This window comes from Phyllobates terribilis, unplaced genomic scaffold, assembly GCF_046119375.1.
Source record: "Phyllobates terribilis strain yellow unplaced genomic scaffold, ASM4611937v1 Scaffold_4981__1_contigs__length_55418, whole genome shotgun sequence".
NCBI classification, from domain to species: domain Eukaryota; kingdom Metazoa; phylum Chordata; class Amphibia; order Anura; family Dendrobatidae; genus Phyllobates; species Phyllobates terribilis.
In genome coordinates this window covers 13,113-22,742 of record NW_027367729.1, presented here as the reverse complement: position 1 = coordinate 22,742, position 9,630 = coordinate 13,113, and the positions used below count along the sequence as shown (strand labels likewise).

Genomic DNA, 9,630 nt, shown 5'->3' with positions numbered 1-9,630 from the left:
GATTATAATAGGACGGAAATTCCGGTGGAATTGAATTTGATGATCTCAGGGTGCATCTTAATACCATTAACACAACTCAGAAAGATAGAATGTCGGATACAATAAATGATTAGTTGCAATAAATACATGCAGTGAGATAATCTTAAATGGAGAACATATAGATGGAAGATGAGTTTAGTATTTTTAGGACAATTCAGATAGGTGAAATCAAACTTATAGTATGAAGAACATACTACGATTTCGCAAGAAACCCTTCAATTTCTCAACTTCTGGGTTGTTCAACCCCTTCTTTAAATATAATCAAACAAACTCCTTCCAATTTTACAGTTCTACCATATATTTGGCTTACATCTAGTAAACCCTATAATTTTCTTAAACCCAAATCCACAATTTGTCAAAGGGCTTTTGATGATTTTCGGTTTGATGCATCTATAATCCTTATTTTACTATAACTTGTATATCCTTCCATTCAATTGTTTAATTTCTGTACAAGAGACCTTCAATTGGAGTGGAATTAAAAACATTATAAAGGAGTTGGAAACAGATATCACATAATTCAAAGAAGTAAAAGCCTTCCACTGCTTCAGAGAAAATAATAAAGATGTGGATATCCTGGCCTCGAATGAAGTCAGAAAATAGATTTAGACTATTTGATATATTTTACAGACATTCATAATGTACCTGATATACTTTGCGAGAAAGACTAGAAATTTCCAGTATTTACTCCATAGTTTTTTTTCTAAATTTGTAAACATTATTAGACAGAATAATGCGGGATTTTATCCTAGTCAATGAGGATTATTTTATTGACCTTCTATAACAAAAAAAGGAGATTATTGTTTATTAGAAAAACAAAAATGAGGTCAGTCACAAGTGTAAACGCAGTGGGACCCGCTAATTGGGCCACATGCGGCTTGCCGTTTCCATTCCCGCCAAACACTGATAAAAACCCTAATCCCCTTTCCTTTCTCTCCCGCCTCCCATCCCTAAAACCCTTAATTCCTATCTCCGATAATCCTCCGCCGGCAATCCGCCATGGACGCACAAGATGTGAAGTCCGATCTCGTCCTCATCCTCGACTTCGGCTCGCAATACACGCACCTCATTACCAGACGAATCCGTTCCCTTTCCGTTTTCTCCCTCTGCATCTCCGGTACTTCTCCTCTCTCCCGCCATCACTGACCTCTCCCCGCGCGTCATCATCCTTTCTGGAGGCCCTCACTCTGTTCACGCTCCTGATGCTCCTTCCTTCGCCGACGGATTCGTTGATTACGTTCGTCGTAATGGCGTCTTTGTACTTGGTGTCTGCTATGGATTGCAGTTGATTGTGCAGAAGCTGGGTGGAGTTGTTACGGTGGGGGAGAAACATGAGTATGGGAGGATGGAGATTGAAGTGGAGAAGGCGGTGGCTGATGGATTGTTCGGGAATAAGTGTGTTGGTGATAAGCAGGTTGTTTGGATGAGCCATGGTGATGAGGCTGCCCGTCTTCCCGAGGGGTTTGAGGTGGTGGCTCGTAGCCAGCAAGGGGCCATTGCTGCCGTTGAAGATCGTGAAAGGAAGTTCTTTGGGCTTCAATATCACCCTGAGGTACCGCTGAAACGTTTCCAAATTTACGTGCTTACTTTATTGGGTTGTTGTTATGTTTTTGCTTTGGTCCAGTGCTTGTTTGCAGATTCTTATTGTCATGTTCTTAGTAAACTTTGTCCCTTTTGATAATACTTCTTTTTTAAAGGTCTGACATTTTTTGCTGATGGTATGGCCCTGAAAAAATACTGTACACAAATTTATGAATCCATTTATACTTATCTTACTAGTAGTATAAAACACTTTTGGTAGGGCTGTTGGCTATTTCCTGCATCTCATTTATTTGTTTATCATTGAAAAGCATTTAGGATTCAACCAAACCCACAAAAAAGCAGAGGGGAAATTGAATGTTAACATGACTTCACATATATTGAAGCAATGCCGACATAAGTACATTCGTTAATGTGCTGAAGCAATGCCAATTTTTTATATTTTGATAGAAGATGCTTATATGTATTGATGAACTCTGCTCTTGCTTAGTCTAATGGAGCTATGAAATCTTATACAGGTTACACATTCACCACAAGGGATGGACACACTCCGTTATTTCCTCTTTGATATATGCGGAGTGCATGCTGACTGGAAAATGGAAGATGTAATGAACGAAGAGCTTAAGTCTATCAAGAGCACTGTTGGCCCTGATGATCATGTTATCTGTGCTTTATCCGGTGGTGTAGATTCCACAGTTGCTGCAACTCTCGTTCACAACGCTATTGGAGATAGACTTCACTGTATATTTGTTGACAATGGTTTACTAAGGTCAGTTTTTCCCTTCATTATATATTTCTAAGTGGTGATTTCCTCGTAACTTTCATGCATTGTTTAGGTACAAGGAGCAAGAGCGTGTTATGGACACATTTGAAAAAGATCTTCATTTGCCCGTGACCTGTGTTGATGCTACTGAGAGGTTTCTCAGTGAGCTCAAGGGCGTAACAGATCCTGAAAAGAAAAGGAAAATCATCGGAAGGGAGTTCATTAATATCTTTGACCAATTCGCCCACGATTTAGAGAAGAAATTAGGGAAAAGCCCCTTTATTTGGTGCAAGGAACTTTATACCCCGATGTTATTGAATCATGTCCACCTCCTGGGAGTGGAAGAAACCATTCCCACACAATCAAGAGCCACCACACGTCGGAGGCCTTCCCAAGGACATGAAATTGAAGCTCATTGAACCCTTGAAACTTCTATTTAAGGATGAGGTCTGAAACCTATATCATGTTTAAGATTCTATTTCAAAAATTGTATCTAAGACTTGCAGATGGTGTGTATTGTAGGTCAGAGCATTGGGTAAGATTTTGAATGTACCAGTAGGATTTCTAAAGAGACATCCTTTTCCAGGACCTGGTCTTGCAGTTCGTATCTTAGGTGATGTAACTGAGGGCAATGGACTGGAGCTACTTCGTCTGGTAAGTGTAATGGATTAGGATCTAACCCTAAGTAACCGTTAAGTTTATGGGTTAATCTCCTTCTTTTGGCAGGCTGATGAGATCTTTATTCAGTCAATTAAGGATGCTGGGCTTTATGACATTATATGGCAAGCATTCGTGGTTTTGCTTCCTGGTAACACCGTTGGGGTTCAAGGTGATCAAAGAACATATGGACGAGCTGTTGCTCTTAGGGCTATTACAAGTCAAGATGGAATGACAGCAGATTGGTAAATCTCTAAATCACTTACATTTCATATCTTTGTTGAATGGTTTTCATCTTTTGTATATCCAAACCCTATGTACATGTTTTAGGTACTACTTCGAGCACAAGTTCTTGGATGATGTGGCGCGAAAGATATGTAACAGCGTTAGAGGTATAAACCGAGTCGTCCAAGATATCACATCGAAGCCCCCTGCGACGATTGATGGGAATAAGAACACTCTGTCAGTACTATTCGCAGCAAGTTACTTGGTTGTTGCTGTCTTAGTCTAGTTTGATCCAATTTTTGCTGATCCACAGCTCTCTTATTATCCTCCAGATTTGATCTTATGATATAAGTTAATCATGATTTCCCTTTGTGTGGGTAAATGCTTCATCTTTGTCACATTCATCGAACCAGACAGGCTTGGCTCAGAGTAATCATATAACACAATAAATGTACTGTCAAAGGATACGAGATATGAGACTATTTGAAGTATAAATTTAGCAAATGGCTAAATGTAATCCAATTTTTTTTTTTTAAATGCAATCCTTTTGGCATGCTCAATTTGCATGTGTACGTATAGCACGCACAAGATGGATATGTTTGGGATAAAGTGGGAAGGAAAAATAATTTGGAGAAAGCAAAACTATTAGCATGCCAAAATTAGACGTGCTAGCCAGCCGCCAGGGTGTGTTTGTTTAAATTTAAGCGGCGTGCCAGTATACATGATTTTACAAGACTGGCACGCCTTTTTTAATGTGCATTTAGAAAGAAAAAAAAGAAGAAAAAAGGTACTTACACAACCCAAATTGATCAGATGATGTTATTAAGGTCAGACATAAGATATGACAGTCTAATATGGATATCAAAGATATGAAATAATGGATATAGGAGTAATCACAAACATGAGATAGATAGGGATATTAACATATGAATGTGATTATAAGTATGATATTATATCCGGTGTGTTTATAAGTATTGACTGGTAAGCGACCTAGAAGTCTTATACTGCTCCCAAATAAGTAACAACATTTAGTTATTCTGATGCGTAAGATCTAAAACTGGAAACTGAAATTTAAAGCTAATATAGTCTTAACCTTAACCAAAAAGGACCAATAACAATGCCATTTAGTACGAGTTCTTAACAAATGCAATGCTTAATAGCAAGTTCTGCTTCCTTTAATCAAGTAACCCTGCAGAAGTAACTGATTTCCAGAACAGGAGAAGCTCCAATCTACTTGGTGACTCTGTATGCCTGAAAACCATTGATTAAATAGGTCAAGTTTAATAGCAAAAAGAGATGTAATTGCACAAACGAAACATTCATGTAAGATAGAAGGTGAATGGTTGATACCTTGACCCGTTTGAGTAGATCTTTGGCCTTGCTGTCGTTGGCAAAGTGATTCCTCACAGGCTACATAAGAAGAACATAATATAAGCTCACCAGAACAAGAAAAAAAGAAATCCAGAAGGAGTTAGTATTCAACCTACCTGCAATATCTTATTTATCGTTTTGGATAAAGCAGGTTTAAGATCTCCTGGATGCAGAGCTCCACTTTCATAATCAGCAACCAGTTCTTCAAAATTTGTGTAAACTCTGGGACAGAAAATAGATTTAGTATGCAGTACAAAGGTAAATGTCAGGTCAAGCTTTATAAATTCTTGTAAATCCTTACTTGTCTCCACCATTATCTGGGCTTCGTTCCACTTTGAATTCGTTGGTCCAAGGTAATACAAGGTATTTGATATACTCCATGCACGGGTTTCCTTCAACTACCTTTGGTGGGCAGTAAGCTTTCTTTATTTTCACATTCACTTCAGCCTGAAGGAAAAAAAAAAGAGAAAAGATTGAAGATTAAAAATCACTCACGAAAGATTTTGTTAATTCAAAATCTCTTACCTCCTCATCTTCCATGTATATAGAAGAGGATGGATCACTTTTTGACATCTTCTCTTGCCCTTGCTGTAAACCAGGAAGCATATCTACAAACCACAACAGTAAACCAGATTTATCAATAAAAATGATATATGTGATATGTGTAAAGAGGAACTATGAGATAAAGAATGCATACGATGAGACAAGATGATAGGCTTATTTTTCCTCTTGATGTCATCACAGTACTCTCTTGCGAGAACATTCACTTTACGTTGATCCATCCCCAATTGGCAGATATCTGCCTGTTAATATTAATAAATAATCATTTTTCCATCCTCCAAGATTTGAACTTTTAACATAGTATATATGAAGTAAGAGGTACCTTCAGGAAAAAGATATCAGCACACTGCATACATGGGTAGAAAATTTGAGCTGCAGTCAACTCATCTTGCTCATTACGTCCCATGATTTGACAACATCTACAAACAGGATACAGAATAAAAATCTCAGATGAAAGGGGAGAAGGAATCTACAAGAGAAATAATGAGATTCTAACCTCAATATTCTTGGTAATTTATTCTTCCTAGCAATGTCCATAACAAGAGGCCAGTACTCATGTGCCCGGGAGTTGATCTCTTTAGAGGACCACAAAAACTCTACTTTACCTCCATCGAGGTCCATTCCTACAGATTTCCATATCTCAATGAAGTATTGACCCACCACCTCAATTTTCTTCAGATCACCACCCATTTTCCCATTTAGCTGTGCAAACCAATCAGCAATCCAGATCTTAACTCTGCAACCAGCAGAAGTTAGCTTGTTCACATTGATGGCCTTCAGAACACCCTGTGCAATATAAACAACAAGCAGTAATGCATCAAGCTAAAAGAACTCTACTCTGAAGGTTTACAGCAAGTACTACAGAGTACAGACACACAAATCCGACCCATTATGTAATACATATCCACGATTCAAGTGATCAAATTCAACCTAGATTAGAAAGAAGGTGGCATTTTGTCAAGCATCACATTGGATCTCACCTACCACCGATGAAGTTGAACTAAGCTCATAATCTGTCTGTCATATTGAAAATCCCATAATATCACTTACAATGCACTTCTATGTTGATAGTAAGATTCAACCCCTTACACCAAAAGCACTAAAAATCTGTTGATTTAATTAAAAAATGGCATGATCAATGCTTTTTGAGGTTTCGAAGTGTGGATAGCAGAACTAAGTACAATATTGGTCTTCCTAAATTTTGAATAAAGCAGATTGCTAATTGCAAATCAACCATATTATAGCAGTAAGGCAATAATGGTGATATCTTCAAATTCTGATTCAGCGTAACTAGACATCAAATTCGACTCTCGAAACAAGGTAGAGGAAGAAACCTGAGCAATATGCATCCGACCCGAGGGTTCAAACCCGTCATAGCAAATAGGTTCGGGCTTCTTGGCAAGCAAATTCCGCAATTCATCCTCCTGGATGCACTCTTCTCCGATACTCCTTACAATCCGGTACTTCTCCTCAGCATTCATCCTAATCAACACCCATAAAAAACATCAAACTCGAAACAAAACGTTACTGAAAGAGAAGAACGAGAGACATACTCGGCGGGGGAAGCAGATGGGGTTTCATCAATGGCGAGGGACTTCATCTTGTCGTCAGGGGAGAGCTGTTCGTTCTCCATTTCTGTCGATTTTGGTGGCTAAGGTGGGGAATGCGTTTAGGGTTTTACACACTGGATCTTTTATTTTTGTCACTGGTCTGCCACTTTTCTTCCACTACCAAGTTTTCTGAAGTGGTTTCAAAAATGGTAATATATTTAAGTCTGTTCGTTTACATTCATTATAATGTCATTATCTATTATAATAGAGTTTTTTAGAATAATGTTGTTCAGCTAATATATATTATAACGATATTATTTTATATGTTTCTTCAACTTTTTTGACACGTATTTCAAAAATTTAAAAGTATTTATTTTAAAAAACCTCATTATAATTGGTAATTTTGTTTGGACGAACGGACCCTTAATTAGTTTTCAATTTATTTATTTTTAGGCTAATACCGGAGACCCCTTCTAAAGTCCCAGGTTTGAACCTAAACAAAGATGGTAGAGGGACTCGCCTCCAACCACCAAGCTAACGCATATTTGGCGTAATTAGTTATGGTTATATGAACTAACCTCTTAGTTCATACAACTAATAATGTCTCAGTTTTAATGATAACAAATAGTCTTTTGTACTAATATGTGTATTGAGTGAGATATCGCAGGAAAGCAATAGTCCTTCGTGTTAATTAGGTGGTTTATGCTTGGAAAGCAACGAGCTGAAGTAAAGATACAAGAGTGAGTCCAGCTAGAAGGATAGCACTTAACACGCTTAACCATGATTAAGGGAACCGAGTGCTACTGAAGGGAACTGAGTAAGAAGAGTGAGGAATCGAGCATTAGAGAAGCAGAGCATTATACAAGGAGGACGTGCTCAAGGGAATCGAGTACACTGAACGGGACCGAGCGCGTATAAAAGGAAGGATATCTCTTAAGGCGCTATAAAAGGAAAGATTTGATTCACAAAGATCAATCAGATTCGAGATCTTGTTTGTTGAAGCAAGTTTGTTATTATACTCGCCTATTTTAGATTTAGTAGTTTATTTATTATTATTATCATGCTTTTCGGTAATTAGTTCTCGGTGATTATGCAATAGTATAAATAGTGTAGGACATTTCCATTAAACGTTGCTGTTGAACACGCAGAGAGAGAGAGTTCATCTTGATTTAGGACATAGGTAATAATTAGGAGAGTTTAGAAAGAAACTGAGAACTGTGTGTTCGCCTAATAGTTGTAAGCCCTACGAGAAATCAAATCAACAATCGTTTGGGAATTATTGTCTACTTGTTCTTAGCTTTACTTTCCTGCATAAAAGTTTCAATCTTTAGTTAAGGCTAAGATCTTCACGATCCACAATTGGTATCAGATCAGGATCCAATTTCAATACGACAATAAAGAACTCGGAATTCAACCTCGGCATGTCCCTTAACAAGCCTCACCAGCTTCGAGAAGGAGAACTTGATTGGTGGTTGGGAGTGCACACGACGTTCATTCAAACCCAAGATGGAGAAGAACTCAAAAGCTCGACAACTGATTCTGCGTGGACTCACTCGCACGGACATTGACAAAGTCATTGGCATACAAACGACCAAAGATATGTGGGAAGCTATCATCTCCATACATAGAGGAAGCGAAGACCAGAAGGATACCAGGAAGTTCACGCTTCAAATGGAGTTTCAGTCTTTCAAACAACTTCCTGGTGAAAGCTTGTCAACCTTCCAGTCGCGCTTCACAATTCTGATCAACAAATTGACTGCCTCTAGCGTAACCATTCCTCCTTCAGTGCAGACACTGGCCGTCATCTACGTTGTGAGCGATAAATTCGAGCTCACTCGACGAATCGAGCTCATGTCTCCATATTGCAAGAAGCTTCCAGTAGTTGACATATTTGGCAAGTTCTTTGATCAAGAGAACGATGATCCACTGAAGGGCCTTAAAAGTAAAAGAAGCTACTGGAATAGCACTAAAGCTCACAAAGGTGCTTGAGAAGATGGACATCAATGATGGTGAAGAGGATGAGGAAGATGATACAGAAGTCGCTCTCATGACAAAGATGGTAAAGAAGTGGTTTAAGAAGAGAGTTGGACCAGGAGAGTCATCATCTTTGGCTAAGCGTGATCTCAAGGAGTACACGTGCTATAATTGCCAGGAGAAGGGGCATCTTGCTAAGATGTGCACCAATACAAAAGTAGAAGCCACCGAAAAGAAGGCGTTATTCTCAACATGGGGAGAAGAAGATGATGAAGTTGACCTTCATGAAGGATTCCAAGGCCAATGTCTCATGGCCAATGCAGAGGCCCTTGCCTCTAAGATAAAATCTCTTGACACATTTCCTAATCGTTTAAACGTGCTTGAAAAAAAAAGACCTTATTAATATGATTAAAGGGTTGTTAGAAGATACTGAAGCTTTAGAATCTCAAATTACTGAATACGAAGAGGAAGTCACTGAACTACGTAGCGAATGTCTAGACTTGTCCACTAGGTTAGCTAATAAAGAAAAGGCCTTAGTAAAATCTAGAGAACTGAGTCTGATAACGAAATCCTATGAGGGCTGCAAGGGTAAGCAACCTCAAGGGGGGGCGTCAAAGGATTTGGAGTCTAAGGTAGAAAGTGACTTAGGGATAATTCTTGCGAAGATCACCAAATTAACAGAATCCATCAATGAGAAAACGGTGAACCAAACTGTCTTTGTAAAGGCTAGACCTAGATTAGGATATGACCTAGATTCCTCTAAGTGCTCGAGCGCTAACGAAAAGCTCAACAGAGAATTAAGTGAAAAAGTTGAAACCTTAGACAAGGTCATTCAAATCTGTAGAAGCAAGAATGCATTCTTAGAGAAAAAGGTTAAAGCACTTGAACAACCATTAGGGGATAACAATTACTGGTTTCATGGGGAAAAGACTCATAAGATATATGCGAGCCAAG

General features: G+C 38.5%; 2 protein-coding genes across 2 annotated transcripts; one reads left to right on the top strand and one right to left on the bottom strand.

Moving 5' to 3' along the window:
* The first annotated feature begins 1,035 nt into the window (after positions 1-1,035).
* Positions 1,036-3,506, top strand: LOC141249672 (GMP synthase [glutamine-hydrolyzing]-like). Its single transcript, XM_073669749.1, is given in 9 exon segments — positions 1,036-1,170; positions 1,172-1,588; positions 2,094-2,344; positions 2,412-2,614; positions 2,617-2,712; positions 2,715-2,785; positions 2,861-2,992; positions 3,065-3,240; positions 3,326-3,506. Coding segments are annotated over 9 exon segments (1,662 nt in total).
* Positions 3,507-4,450: 944 nt separating this feature from the next.
* LOC141249671 (uncharacterized) lies at positions 4,451-6,785 on the bottom strand. Its single transcript, XM_073669748.1, has 10 exons — positions 6,706-6,785; positions 6,487-6,634; positions 5,649-5,938; positions 5,475-5,571; positions 5,289-5,394; positions 5,117-5,199; positions 4,893-5,038; positions 4,708-4,813; positions 4,571-4,630; positions 4,451-4,471 (listed from the first exon to the last, which is right to left on the bottom strand). Exons 1-10 carry the CDS (start codon positions 6,783-6,785, stop codon positions 4,451-4,453), a joined length of 1,137 nt encoding a protein of 378 aa, XP_073525849.1.
* Between the last annotated feature and the right edge of the window lie 2,845 nt (positions 6,786-9,630).

Coding starts and splice junctions, on each gene's coding strand:
- LOC141249671 (XM_073669748.1), bottom strand. CDS start 6,785: ATGGAGAACGAACAGCTCTCCCCTGACGACAAGATGAAGTCCCTCGCC. Junction 5,572..5,648: donor AAATTACCAAGAATATTGAG/GTTAGAATCTCA, acceptor TCCTGTTTGTAG/ATGTTGTCAAATCATGGGAC. Junction 5,395..5,474: donor CTGATATCTTTTTCCTGAAG/GTACCTCTTACT, acceptor TAATATTAACAG/GCAGATATCTGCCAATTGGG.